This window comes from Populus trichocarpa, chromosome 6 (genome assembly GCF_000002775.5).
Source record: "Populus trichocarpa isolate Nisqually-1 chromosome 6, P.trichocarpa_v4.1, whole genome shotgun sequence".
Taxonomy (NCBI): domain Eukaryota; kingdom Viridiplantae; phylum Streptophyta; class Magnoliopsida; order Malpighiales; family Salicaceae; genus Populus; species Populus trichocarpa.
Genome location: NC_037290.2, coordinates 24690064 through 24705030, shown reverse-complemented (window position 1 = coordinate 24705030; position 14967 = coordinate 24690064). Strand labels below are relative to the sequence as shown.

At 36.1% G+C, this 14967-nt stretch overlaps 2 protein-coding genes across 5 annotated transcripts; both read left to right on the top strand.

Annotated features, from left to right (window-relative positions):
* The first annotated feature begins 11 nt into the window (after window positions 1–11).
* LOC7495741 (E3 ubiquitin-protein ligase At1g63170) lies at window positions 12–4006 on the top strand. 2 transcript variants are annotated; one of them, XM_002309552.4, is made up of 5 exons: window positions 12–222; window positions 927–1744; window positions 2962–3087; window positions 3173–3458; window positions 3592–4006. In XM_002309552.4, exons 2-5 carry the CDS (start codon window positions 1086–1088, stop codon window positions 3808–3810), a joined length of 1290 nt encoding a protein of 429 aa, XP_002309588.2. In that variant the 5' UTR covers window positions 12–222; window positions 927–1085; the 3' UTR covers window positions 3811–4006. The 2 variants fall into 2 exon arrangements, with proteins under 2 accessions (XP_002309588.2, XP_024460207.1); XM_024604439.2 differs by having other exon boundaries at window positions 39–281.
* A 3555-nt stretch (window positions 4007–7561) lies between these two features.
* Window positions 7562–14303, top strand: LOC7471561 (uncharacterized). 3 transcript variants are annotated; one of them, XM_024604478.2, is made up of 6 exons: window positions 7576–7724; window positions 8354–8523; window positions 9688–11881; window positions 12130–12250; window positions 13039–13098; window positions 13188–14303. In XM_024604478.2, the coding sequence occupies exons 3-6, from the start codon at window positions 9723–9725 to the stop codon at window positions 14166–14168; spliced, it is 3321 nt and encodes a 1106-aa protein (XP_024460246.2). In that variant the 5' UTR covers window positions 7576–7724; window positions 8354–8523; window positions 9688–9722; the 3' UTR covers window positions 14169–14303. The 3 variants fall into 3 exon arrangements, with proteins under 3 accessions (XP_002309587.3, XP_024460246.2, XP_024460247.2); XM_024604479.2 differs by having other exon boundaries at window positions 7579–7724; window positions 8329–8523; XM_002309551.4 differs by lacking the exon at window positions 8354–8523 and having other exon boundaries at window positions 7562–7724.
* The last annotated feature ends 664 nt before the right edge of the window (window positions 14304–14967 follow it).

The window sequence follows — 14967 nt, the reverse complement described above, 5'->3', positions numbered from 1 at the left end:
TCGTTTCCTCAATAAATAAATAATAATAAAAAAAAAACATAAAATATTCTCAGACAAGGTAGGGAAGCAATGGAGGTCCAAAGCTGACTCTTTATCTTTTCGTTTCTCTCTCCTTTTATTTTTTTTAAAATATCAAAGTTACCAGCTCTCTCTCTTTCACTCTCTGCACCAAAGCGACACCGTTCTCGTCTTTCTTCTCCTCTTCAGCTCCAATTCCATCTGGTGCGTTACGATCTTCTCTCCCTTCCTCCAAAAAGCGTGCCGTTCTCAACTTCTTTTCGGTATCTACTTGATCACTCCTCGTGATTAGTCAACCTTTTTGAAAATTAGGTTTTTTTTGTCATAATTGGGGATTTGTTTGGAAGCGGTAAATTTGTCTTGTTTTAGAGTAATTAATGGTTAATGATATTAAATAATCTGTGTGGTTATTGAGAAAATCGAGTGAATTAATCAAAGAAAATGGATTGATGGGAAAGTTACTTTAAAAAATAAATAAATCTAGCGAAATTTTTATTCAGTTTTTAATACAATTTACATGGTTGAGATAGAATTTGTGGTAATTGAGTACTTAATTGGATACTAAATGTGGGGTCGGTGTTGTTCTGGGTTCTTGAACAGGTAACTGATTGAAAGTTTTGATCTTTCATTTTTTGGAAGAAAAGGTTCGGCATTAGCGTTTTTTGGTGGTCGAAAGCACAAAATTTTGATCTTTAATATTTGGGTTTTGAAGAAAACCCATGAAGATAGAAGTTAAGAATTTTGGGTTATTTGACTTTTCATGATTTAAGTTAGTTAGCTGGGCCAAGTGGGTTATTAGGATGTTTGGATTGCGGCTTGAATTTTCTGTGTTGAATTAATGAGTTGCTAAGCCTTCTCAGCTAAGAAATACTTGATGCTGATACCGTTGTGTTTTTCTTGTTAAACAGAATCGGGATTGTTAAATTATCTGCTGCTTGTGGTGTGTAGTAATTTAAGTTTCAGTAGGATATCTTTGTTAAATCTCGGGACAGGAGTGGAGACTGAAGCTGTAATTTTGTCCTGGTGATTCTATGCTTTCGTCATTTTTAGCCGTGTTGTGGACTTAGATGGATGTTCCCTCAACGGAACTACATTCTGAAAGTCAGACTGACACTTTCCCATTGTTAATGGAGCGGCCAGAGAATCTTAACAGTAGTGCGCATATTATTGACATACCAAGAAACATCGAGGTTCCTGGGTCACCATCTCATGATAGAATTTCAAGTGGATTGGAAGCATCATCACATGAGGACAGACCTTCGAGTGGTGTGAGAGCACCCAGTACTCAGCCTTCAACATCTTTGTCTAATGGAACAAACTCTCGGAGCTCCTCATTAATAAGGAGAGGAGAAGCTCGTCGACGCAGGAGTCCCTTGAACTCGGGTTTATGGATTTCTGTTGAATTAGTTCTCACGCTGAGCCAGATTGTTGCGTCTATTGTTGTTTTGTCTGTGTCGAGACATGAACATCCACATGCACCATTGTTTGCATGGATTGTTGGTTATGCATCAGGATGTGTTGCAACCCTGCCACTTCTTTACTGGCGCTATCGTTATCGTAACCAGTCTTTGGAGCAAGACTCAGCCCAAAATCATCAGGGTTCTGCACATATTAATGTTCCTGCAGGACCATTTTCTCTTTCAGTCAGTAGGAATTCAGAAAGCGATGATCGCCGATCTGCCACTACATCACCTAGAGGCAGCCAAAATGCAGTACTAAATGCAAGGTATGACTTCTCATTGTAATTGTCATTTTTCTCTTCAAAACATATATTGCTCAGATACACTATATTTTCAATGTTGGATAAATGAATTTGTCCTGTCCAATTGCATGTACAAGATTACGGTGTCATCCAGTTTGTTTGGTTTTATGCAATTTTTTGCTACTTTGCACTTTGCAGTTGGAGCTTCGTGCAAACCCAGCACGTAGCTGCATTACATGGGCTGGGAGTCCATGCTCGGTTCAGTGTTTCTTTGAAGGGGTATGGACATTATTTGGTATCAAAAGCTAACTTAATGTTTGGACACCCATGTAATTCATCCGTACTGGCCCACTCTTAGATGATTTTTTAAAGATATTGGGAATTATCTAGTTATGTTCACACCAAAGTGGGTCCTGGGAAAGAGAATATGGAGACAGTCTCATCCTTTAGCCTTTACCCTTACTATATTTCAAATAGACATGGATACATACAGATTTTCCTAATTCTTTTCTTGATCTCAATCTTATTTTTTTTGTTTGATGGCAAGCATTCCAACTTTCTATTTTCCTCCTTTTTGCGGAGATGGTGTTAGGATGGATATTTCTATTTTGAAATAGTTGACATCAAGGTTGAGAAATTATAGCACTTAGGCTTTAAGTCAATTTTTAAAAACCAGCTGGGTTTGGGTTTGGTGTTATATTCATATTGGTGTTCAAATTTGACTTGGGGAATTTGCATCTTAGCCCTTTTCTGATTTTCCAGTGCTTCTTTGACAGCAACCATTTTTTCAGTTCAAAATGATTACCTGTTTTAGGTTGATCTTTAACTGGCCTTTTATTTAGGTAGTGTTGGGTAATGCATCTACACTGCATTTGAAAGTGCTTTTCAAAGTGCATTTGGGCTGTAAAGGCATCAATTTGATGCTTTTGGATGATTCTGATATGCTAATGCTGAAAACATAGAAAAGAACTTGAAAAAAGCATCAATTTGATTTTTTTCAGTCCAAACGCACTTTTATAAAAGCACCTGCACTGCATTACCAAACACACACTTAAGTGTACCAGCTGTTTGAGAAGTGGTCTTTGGATTGCCTGTTTTATTTTTTCAGCATGATATGCTTTGGTTTCTCCTGGCTTTGATTTCTGTGCCAGTCATCGAAACCTTTGATGAATAAAAAGCGAATTCCTTTAATTTATTTGAACATACAAATGTCTGGTTCCAAATATAGTTTTTGCTTGCAGACTCAAGGTTTTGGTGGAATACTTCAAAATGGCTTTGGATTGCTTTTTCGCAGTTTGGTTTGTGGTGGGCAATGTGTGGATATTTGGAGGCCACTCATCTGCTGAGGAGGCTCCAAACTTGTACAGGTATTGTCATGTCGTATTCATCACACCTTTCCTACCTGGCATCCGAGAGAGCTCACCCTCATTTTTGCATCCTTTTACATTGCAGGTTATGTATAGTGTTTCTTACATTTAGCTGTATCGGATACGCTATGCCCTTCATTCTGTGTGCAACAATCTGCTGTTGCTTGCCTTGTATAATTTCCGTTCTTGGATATAGAGAGGATCTGACACAGACAAGGGGAGCCACAACTGAATCAATTGATGCCTTGCCAACATACAAGTTTAAGTTAATTAAAAATAGAAATGGTGAGGATAGCAGTGCAGGAGCTAGTGATGGTGGGGTCGTGGCTGCAGGAACAGAAAAGGAACGAGTGATCTCGGGAGAAGATGCAGTGAGTGCTTTCAGATTCTTGGAGGATTCTTGTTGTGATCCTCTGAGATACTTGGTTGTGATATTCATGGTGCATTGTCTCAGGTCTTGTTATTGACATCAATACTGATGATTTAATGTTGTAACTGTGACAGGTTTGCTGCATTTGTTTGGCAAAATTTGCAAACAATGACGAGCTGAGGGAGCTGCCATGTTCTCATTTCTTTCACAAGGAGTGTGTAGATAAGTGGCTGAAGATCAATGCATCATGTCCTCTTTGCAAGAGTGAGGTCGGTGAAAGTCTTTTAGGTTCTCTCTCTGGGTTAAGTTCTAGCCAGAGACGGGTCGAAAACGGGGCTGGTGCAGTGTTTTGATCCTCTATATAACACAAAATAGTAATATCATACATAAATAATTACGATTTTGATTATGCTGTAAATTTTTTTTTCATTCTTCTCTTTTTATGAATCTCATGGATCAAAAATCTCTTTTAAGAATCTGTGTGGCACTCTCTTTCCAGTTTGCCCTTTAGCCACCAAAAGAGTTGAAACAATTGCCATTTGGCATGTCTCTGCTGATGTTTCTCCTCCTTGTCTCCTTTCCTTTAATTTCTTAGATCAGCCAATCTCTTCAATGGTTTACGAAACAGCTAAACCACTGAGTAGTACTATTCTATCTTGCAACAAAAATTCGAACAACTTTCCAATTATAATAATGAAAGCTGAGTTAACTCACTTGGATCTGTTGATTTGAGTTCTGTTTGTTTATATTATTGTGGATTGAAGATTTTCTAGCTAATACAAGCTTGAAGGCAATGATATATCCGCATGGATTTGACAGTGCAGCTACTTACTATTTTGTCGGCATGGATTGTTAATTTGTTGCAACACAATCAAGATGCGTTATCCCAAGACTGTCACAAACAGTATTATTAAATTCGTCGGCGAGTTTACCAATTAAAATTTAAAATTTATGAGACTTGGTTGCATAACATGAAAATAAATATTTTTTTATTTTAAAAAATTAATTTAATCTATTCAAAAGACAAAAAAATCTCTTAAAAAATTAAATACATATAAAATAACTAATTTAAAAGAGATTATATAAGCAAAAAATAAAATAAAAGGGGTATGAATTTAATTTAAATAAAAATAAAAATAAATTTGAGAAAAAAACATATAAAAAGCAATAATTTTAAAAATAGAAAAAAGAAAAAGAAAAAAGACCAGGTGTTGTTGTTGGGTATAGAAATCAAGCCAGCCAACCAGACCCATTTTGTAAGGCTCATGTGCGTAGGCTATTTTTTTTATTGCAGTTAAGATGGATGATCGTCCGTCCAAAAAAAATGCACTTGCAGGGAAAAGAATTTGGGAATGAAATTAAAAAAATTAAAATTTTGAACAATAGATCCACAGTAAAATGTGAGAGGATGCATAGTGGTAAATGCATAGTGAAAAACCTACACTCTTTAGTGTTTTACTAAACTACTGACCTGTCTATGTTGTGGGTAGGGTCATTTTTTTCAACATAAAAAAAGTTCTAGACGTTGCTAATTTTTTTTCTAGTAGAAAAAAAAATTAAACTATGTGAAAATTGATTTGATGTGACTCGGTCTTTTTAATGGGTCCAAATACAACCCAAATGACTGATTAAAATGTAGTTTCACCCATGATAAATATTTAAGATAATATTTTTTTTATAAACATTGAGACGACAACATATTGAATCGATTTGAGTCAACCCTGGTTAACTTGTCAATCCACGTATCGAGTCATGAGATCATGATAACTTTATAGAAGGTAAATCAAAACAAACTGTGAAATTTAATTTCCAATAAACTCAATGTTGAAGGGTGAAATTGAAAATAAAAACAAAAAAAAGAACAAAAAAAATAGCTCGAGTCAACTTAGGTTAACATACTAAACTTATTATCTGGGTCATGAGATTAAGATAACTCAATATAAAGCAAATTGAAACAAATTACAAAACCCAATTCTCAATCAACCAAGTGTTAAAAGATGAAATTTTGTAAAAAAATTGATTAAAAAGGATATAAAAATAACTTGAGTCAACCAAGGTTGACCCGCCAAACCCATGACTCAGGTCATGAAACGAGGATAATATCACAACAAGCAAATCAAGATAAATAATGAAGTCTAATTCCCGATCAACCTAATATTGAAGGATAAAATTGAGAAAAAATCAGTTAAAAAAAGGATAAAAGATCTACTTAACCGAGTTAACTTATTAAATTCACGGTTTAGATCATGAACCTGAAATAACCTCATCAAAAGTAAATTAAAAAAAATATATGAAAGTTCAATCCTCATTGAACCTAACATCAAAAGTTGGAATTGAAATTGAAAAAAAAAAGAAGAAGAAGAAGAAAAAATATTATAATGAATAATACTTTGTGAAGAATGGTAATATAAATTCCCCTACTCTTCTAGTTTTTTTTTTAGTGTTAATTAAATTATAATGATTGGTTTGTAAATTAAAATTGTTTCGTACCCTTACATGTAAAGAGATTCTAGTATGGGAGCCTAGCCACTATCTTGATGACCCAAGTGATTTAACGAGCTAAATATTTTTATATGGGATCCATTTAAAAATATTATTACATTTTTTTTTATTTCAAAAAGTTTTTTTTATTTGTCTTGAAACAATTGTTTATTCAAGATATTAAGTTACTATATTATTGGTCTGAATTATGTTGCGGGTCAGATTAATATTTTTAATATAAAAAATATATAGGTGTTGCTAATGTTTTTTTAATAGAAAAAAATTTAAACCATTTAGATTGATATGATGTGATTCAATCTCTTTAGTTGGTACATAGACAACCTGAATGATCAATAAAAATATAGTTTGACTAAAATTAAATATTTAAGATGAGATTTTTTTATAAATATTGAGAAGACAACATATTAAATCGTTTTGGATTAACTTACTAATTCACATATTGAGTTATGGGACCATGATAACTATGTAGAAAACAAATCAAAATAAATTATGAAACAAAATTTCAGAAAACCCAATGTTGAATGATGAAATTGCAAAAATCAATTAAATAAACAAAAAAAATAATATGAGTCAACCTGTCAAACTTGCGACACGGGTCATGAGATTAGGATAACCTAATAGAAAAAAAATTAAAACAAATCATGAAACTCAATTCACAATCAACCGAGTATTGAAAATGAAATTAAAAAAAAAACTTACTAAAAAAATACACAAAAAACAACTATAATCAACCATGATTAATCTATTAAAACCGTGATTTAAGTTATGAGATGGGGATAACCCCATAAAAATAAAATAGAATGAAATTATGAAGCCTAATTCTCATTTAATATAATGTTGAAGAATGAAATTAAAAAAAAAATTAATAATAAAAAAAAAACTCATGTCAATTATTTATCAAATCACGGCCCAAATAATGTGTCTAAAACAACCTTATTAAAGTAGATTGAAAAAAATTTATAAAAGCTGAATCTTCAATAAATAAAACATTGAAACATAAAATTAAAATTTAATAAAAAATAAAAAATAAAACAAAACACTATTTCAATAATTACTTTCTCTTCTCTTTTAGTGTTTTTTTGTTGATAAAGAATATTGTCTAACTACTTTCTTTTATATATATATATATATATATATATTAAAAGAAGCATTATCTTTTTTTTTTAAAAAAAATAATGGCAGGCTTGCACAATTAAAAAAAAAAACAATAGTAATCTATATAATTTCAATAAAAACCAATGCAATCAATATAATTCACCAAAAGAAACGGAAGTCCTTATCACGTGAGTAAGAGCATTTTCAAGGAAAGATGTTATGTTAAATTGATAAAATAATATTTTAAATAGTATAAATATAATTTATTTTCTTATTAGCTTTATTTTATTTTTTAAGAAATATATAATAATAATATTTTTTGATATTTTATTTAAGTACTTCTTTTTAAACATATAAAACAAACATAAAAAAGTTAAAATAATATTTATTAATTTTTCGCTTTTTCCAATTTAGTAGACCCCTTGGAGTTGCTCTAAGGAGGTCTCATATCACATAGAAAAATCCACGTGTCATCCTAAGCTCTTTCTAGAAAAAATATAAAAAGTCACTACAAAACTCATTGCCTTCCGTATTTATCTTCTTCAGATTAGCTTTCTAGGGTTTCTATTCATCTCTCTCTCTTTCTCTATAGTTAAAAGCCAAAGCCTTTCTCTCTATATATTGCCGTCTCTCTCTCTGACTCACTGAGTTCGCGCGATTCTCTTATCAGGTAGAACTCACTACCGCTGCATCACTATTAGCGGAAATCAATACCCCCTTTGCATGCGTTTTATGCTTCACGAGAGGCGAATCGGTGCCTTTTGATGTGAAATTAGGGTTTTGAGTATACTGTAGAAATGTGTTATTAGCTTGATTCGAGTTTGATTGCTTTTTTTTGTGTGGATGCGTGAATTTAATTAGGGATTACCAATCGAATTTGTTGATTACTTCATTCCTTTGACCTGATTGGAAAATTTGAGACAGTTGATTAGATTTTTAATTAGTTTTTTTTTGGTTTTCTGATGTTGAATGTTTCTGTATAATTGTTTTAACTAGAATTGAAATTTGCTGTTTTTTGAGGGTATTTCGATATAATAAGAGTTTACTGAGCTTTTTGTTTCTTTCGTCGATATGTGATTTTCTGGTACTGAGTTCTTTCCTTTTTTTATTTAATGAGACTAATTTTATAGTGTAACCGTAACAAATATGTTGCATGCGGTTTTATAACTTGTGGGTGGCATCTCCTCTTATCAAAAATTACCTTGAACTTGCCCATTATTTGGGAAGTTTTTTTCTTTTTTTGATTGGTGGATTTTTTTTATCATGTTTGTAAGATATGGGAATCATTGTGCGGTGCAGTGGTAAAAGCATTGGGATGCCAATTCTAAGTGTGTTTTGCAAGTTCATGGGTGAAGTCTTGAGAGCAGCCACTTCATGCAAAAGTGCTGAAGGTTGAGACTGTATCAAGAACACACCCTCTTGGAACCCTGCTTAGATGGGATTTGCACTTGGCGATGGCTTCTCATTTTGTATGGATTCATCTATATTTCAATACATTTCTTTGGGTTTTTGCAGTTTTATCTCTATAAATAATTGATACTTGTGGAAATTTGGTAGTCGATAAATGGGTATGTGCATGTGCATGCGGCTTACATGCTGTCGTTGTGTGTCTAATAGCTGTACATTCGCACAATGTCTTTGATATGAATGAACAAGCCATGTGTGGTGATCAAAAGATGAAATGAATCATTGCAGTCATCTTTGTGTAAAATTAAATCACTTCAGCATTGCTGATAAATTTCAAATAAATAAAAGGAGAGGTTTAAAGCTGGAAAATTTTCAAAGGAAAGCTGTATTTTACTTGAATTTCTGATGTTCGTTTTTACTAGCTATAGTGGTTCCTTATAATCCTCTTATTGTGGCCAATCGACGTAGAGCTTTGGATTATTAATTTTACTTCAAACTAGCCATTGCTGTGTGCTATGGCAAAGAATATAGAGTACAGAATGTCATTTGTGTAAAAAATTCATTAGTTGTAACCCTCAAAAAAGAGTTATCGTGCCAGATGACTGACTTCCTGTTCAACACCTGTTTCATTTAAGAAATATAATTTCATCAGCTAAAAAGTTGGATGAAGTCTAATTGGTTCTGAGAGCTCACTCAGACAAGAAATCTTGGTAAATTATGTAAAATGTGTCAGTACTGATTTTAGAGATGGCAATGCTTTTGAGAATAAAAGTTGATATTTAATTGAAAAGGATTTTTGTGACATTTAAAATACTAATTTTTTCAAGAAATCATCTTCAAAATCCATGTTTCTCTTCTGAGAATTCCAAACAAAATTACTCCGTTTTCCTTGTTACTGTGGGATGCCATTATACATGACTCTGATTCTCTGAATCATGTACTTTTCATAAGAGTAATTATTTGCAATGGCATTCCACCACCAAGTGATGAAAACACATTTGAAGATTCCTTGCAGCTTACCGTCCAAAAACAAGTCATGTAGGTTATTGGCACTCGTGCCTGTTGGAGTGACATTTTATTGTAGTAAAAAGATGTAGATCTAAACATTTCACGTGATTTTTTTTTCTTGGAACCTTGATGTCTCTATTCTGAATGATCTAGACATGTAACATTGACATTTATCAGTCTTAAGTTGAGGAACTAATAGTGACTGCTTTGTATTGCAGTGACTTTTGCACTCCTTTTATGTTGATTGCCTAGCATGTCCAACAATCTAGTATCACAGCAATTATCAGTACAGAGCATCCAAATGGGTCAGCTGGAACACATTTCAAACAAGTTGGACTCATCAATGCAAATGGGGTTGATGGAATCCAGAATACATGATCCTGCATTACAACAGATGTCCATGCCGGACATGCAAATGGGACGGATGGGACCGGGACAAAGTTCAACTGACGCACTATCACAGCAGATGTCAATATCAAGCAACCAAGTACAGTTGTCAGAACCTTTGTGTAATAACAATGTTTTGAAGAATTTCTCTGTACCAAATATGCAAACAAGACATATGGAACCACGCGCGTACAATTTGATACCTGAGAAATTCTTACCTAAGAGGCAACTGGGAGACATGGATACCATGTTCCATTCTTCTGGATCACAGCAGCCATCACTATTGAGCAAGCGAAAGGCCCCAATGGAACCTTCATCCAACAATTCTATGTCACAGAAGTTATCAATGCCTCCCAAGCGGGTAGCGCAAATGGAACATAGGCCGTGGTTGATGCCAACTCCAGCACCAAATACTTCTGGGACAAATCGTCCTCAAGCACCATCTAAGAGGCCAGCTTCTAGTAAAGCTGGATCACAGCAATCACCTGTTCAGAAAAATCAAACTGGACAGATGCTGCCATTTTCAAGGGCTCGCAATGAGACTGATTCTGTGAGGTCCAAGCTAAGGCAATCACTAGCAGATGCACTGGCTCTGGTTTCTCAACAGAAGGATAAAACTTTAAGTTCTGGAAAGAACTCTGAAGGTGAGGCTGCAAGTGCTCAAGCACAGAAACACGAAGAGACTCAACCTATGGTACAAACTCCTGGTGCTGCTGGTACTGTTGACCATATGTCTGATGAGCCCGAGGAATCCTTGCCCACAAAGGACGATTCTTTTACCCAAAACCATTCTGATGGCCCAAAGACATCTCAGGAAACTTCGAACACTAATGGAAATGCTGGTTATTCAACACAGACCTCAAACCATGATGGACAGGGATTACAATCCAGTGTCATTTTCCGTGATGAAGATGTTTCATTTAGTGACAGCTTTTTTGTAAAAGATGATTTGTTGCAGGGAAATGGATTGTCCTGGGTATTGGAACCTGATGCAGAGATGGCAGAGAAAAAGGAGTTTGAAACTGCTGAAACACAGCAAGGCCAGAAGCATATCAGCAAAGATATTGGAAAACTAATCCAGGATCCCCAATTTTTGGCTTCTGAAATTGAAGCAGAACTCTTCAAGTTATTTGGAGGAGTGAACAAGAAGTACAAGGAGAAGGGCAGGTCTCTATTGTTCAATTTGAAGGATCGTAGTAATCCGGAACTGAGAGAAAAAGTTATGTCAGGAGAGATTACTCCAGGGCGGCTCTGCTCTATGACCGCGGAGGAACTTGCATCCAAGGAGCTTTCAGAATGGCGGATGGCAAAAGCAGAGGAGCTTGCTCAAATGGTGGTTTTGCCTGATTCAGATGTTGATATCAGACGTTTGGTGAAGAAAACTCACAAAGGTGAGTTTCAAGTTGAAGTTGAACAAGATAGTGTCACAATGGAGGTTGCTGTTGGGACAAGTTCATTTACTCAGACGCCACCAAAATCAGAAGAGAAGGAAGCCTCTCCGCTTTCCAAATCTGATCAAATGAAAGACAAAGTGAATGCTGCTGATGACAAGAGAAATTTAGAAGACAAGAAGGGTTCATATACGCTTACAATTCCTTCGAGTGAAGGGACCGATTTGATGCAAGGACTTATGGTGGATGATGTATTGAAGGATGCGGACTTTCTTCCTCCAATTGTCTCTCTAGATGAATTCATGGAATCCCTTGATTCTGAACCACCATTTGAAAATTTACCCTTGGATGCGGGAAAAGCAACACCCAGCTCCAACAATGATGACTCACAGGATGTGTCAGAAGCTAAGTCTCCTGCTGCAACTGCAAAGGATCTGGTTGGCAGCACTGCAGAAAAATCTGATAATGTCGAGGTAACTAACACATCACCTGAAGCTAATGGGAAATCCGTCAACATTCATGTAGAATCAGAAACGACACCCTCTGTTGGTGTATCGAAGGGGGAACATGTCTGGGAAGGCTTACTTCAGCTGAGTATTTCCATCATGGCCTCGGTTATTGGCATCTTTAAAAGGTTTGTGTTTTTGTAACCTAGCATTAATAGCATATATGCAGTTGCCTATTAAACTTTTGCTTGTGATGCAGATATAGCATTGAAATTGTCTCTCATCATATTTTATGGGGTCACTACATTCAAAATAAAACTTGTAATTTCCCGCTGTCCAAGCATGCGTTACACTGGATGGGTAGTGTTTCTAATGAATTATGTGGTGGTCATTGTGAAGCTTGTTACTTTTTGCTGATCTGATTTTCTTGCTGCAGTGGTGACAAAACATCTGCGAAAGAGTGGTCTGGCTTCGTTGAGGTCAAAGGGAGAGTCAGACTTGATGCATTTGAGAAGTTCCTCCAGGAGCTTCCGATGTCACGAAGTCGTGCTGTTATGGTATCTCACGTTTCTTTTTGCTGTACTAAATTTCAGTTATGCTACTTTTGTCCAGAAAAGGGGGATATTTTTCTATCCCTGCTTATTAATCCCACTCAACTGTTTCTGCAGCATTTGGCCGTTACATTTGTGGTGAACGACATCTTAATAAGAATTTGTTTGATTGGATGGCTTGATAAAAGTTTATATAAAGGATTAACCAAAATTTTACCTCCTATTATTTGATTTTTCAATTGCTGAATAAAGTTAGTTACTGGGACAAATAATATGTGCAAGAAAGTTGCAGAATCTGTGAAACGCCACTTGCCGTTGGTTCTCAAGTCTCAAGCAAACAATAACTAGTTTGTTTTTAGCGTTTCTCAGTAAAACTATGCTTAAAAGATAGTTGCTTTCATTTGTTGCCTGCTGGATGAGAACGAACAGAGATAAGCTTTTCTTTCCCTTTCCAAAGGAAAGAGTGTGCAAAGATGCTAAATCATCCTGGAATATTCATTTAACGGATGCCATTGCTTGGTTAGGAGATCTTCCCAGAAATCTTAGCAGATCCATAATACTCTTGTACTCGGGATATATTGATGGAACATAAAATATCTTTCGAGTCCATTAACTACTTAATTTGATATAGCCACGGCATGGTTGAATCCTGTCAGTGTCTGGCACCCCCTTTTGCCCATGAAATCTGATGCCTTAGGGAGCATCTATATATATCTTATTTTATTCTAGCTTAACTTGAAAAGGCCTCGTTTGCTTTCTCATGTTGCTAAATAAATTTTCTCTTGCTCTTGCAGGTCGTGCACTTCGTTTGCAAGGAGGGGTCCACGGAAAGTGAGAGGGAAAGTCTTAGAGAGGTAAGAAACGTGAAAAGTTCTGTTGCCTTTGATCACTCTTCAGCTGGTTTTCTCAGTTGTAAAGTTGTGGCTGAAATTGCCTGCTGCAGGTGGCGGATTCCTATGTTTTGGATGAGAGAGTGGGTTTTGCTGAGCCTGCTCATGGAGTGGAACTTTATTTATGCCCACCTCATTTAAAGACACGTGAAAGGCTCATCAAGGTCCTCCCAAAGGACCAACTTGAGGCCCTTAATGCTGTTGATAATGGTCTAATTGGTGTTATTGTATGGAGAAAAGCTCAAATAACGTCAACAATATCACCTACCTCTGCATCACACCATAAACACAGCTCAAAAAAGCAACAACACTTCACTTCTAGGAAGCACCAAGAAAAGGACACTAATATGAATGTGAATATTGCATCAAAACATCCCCTGCCTCCTCGTAGCGGAGCCTATCCCAACCCCCAACCTGATGAAGACGATGATGATGTGCCTCCTGGGTTTGGCCCACCGGCTGGCCGGGATGAGGATGATTTACCTGAGTTCAACTTTTCTAGTAACTCTATGGCATCAAGGTCGCAGTTTTCAAACCAAAATCCTACTAGGGGATCGGGAATGCCCCCTCTCAATTCACCATATCCCCAGACCCCATCTCGTCCCGTAGATTTGAGGGAGCTTGTTCACAGATATGGCCAACCTAAAACTAATGTTCCACCAATGCAGCCATGGAATGATGATGACGATGACGATGATGATATGCCAGAGTGGCACCCTGAAGAAACCCAACATCATCGTACACACCCTCAGTCAACCCATGTGCATGGTGTGCAGCAGCCTGTTCTAAGAGCCCACATGGCGCAGCAAACGGCACATCAGACAATGGCACCATTAGGAACATCTCCAGCCATGCCTCAAGTGAATATGATGCATAGTCAACAAAATCTTGCCCCCTCTTTGCAGCAAGGCGCCTGGGTGGCTCCTCAGCCTGTTCCCCATGGCCATCCTGCTTATCAATCTAGTGGAGGGCAAGCGTATGGTTCACCCGGGCAGGCTTGGCGCAGAGATGCCCCTAAAAGTAGAGGCTTTTGATTTCTTGTATTGTAAATGTTAGCGTTTCTCTTTCTGTTATCCGTCTTTATGGTTTTTTAACCACAATTTCTTTTATTCGTCGCTATTGTAGTTAAATTTTCTAGAGCAAATTAAAGTTAGAATGCTACCCTAGCAGATCTTAGCCGTTAATTAGATCAATTGAAGAGCATTACATATTGGCTCCTTGAGCTCCATCACAAAAATGATTCTCATGTAATTATGGGGTTTAGCTTTTTAAAAACGAACTTGCTCTAGAACAGAAAAGTTAATGAATCCAGATGTTTCATGCTGATAATGTCTGATTATGATAAGGAGATTCCAGATTCTTTCTGTATCTGCTGTGGAAATTTTATGTTTCAGCCCGTCATGCTCTCCCTCTTCCCCTCTCTCTGATCGAAGGCGTATGTATTAGTCTTCTCTGGTTATAAAATATATCTAGACTACAATTACTACTGGTGCTTTCCAGATGAAACAAACTTAGGAAACAGTGTTAGACTGAAATTTCCTTGCTCCTCTCTCCTCTCTATGCCAAGAAGCAACCACATGCATGATTTTCTCTTCTGTGGAAGCGATAAGGGGCTTCTGGCTAAGTCAAAGGAGGCACATCGTGTTTGATAAATGGCTATTTTAGAACTGCTCTCTTCATCTTTTTGGTCAATCAATAGAAACCATGATTTTTGCTGCTCTTGTATTTTGCTGTTTTCATCTTCTGCCAAAAAAGTTTTTCATGGCTCTGCAATAATATAAATCTTGAGAACCCACGAAAACCTAGCATGAGAAGATGAGTTAGATCCCTGGT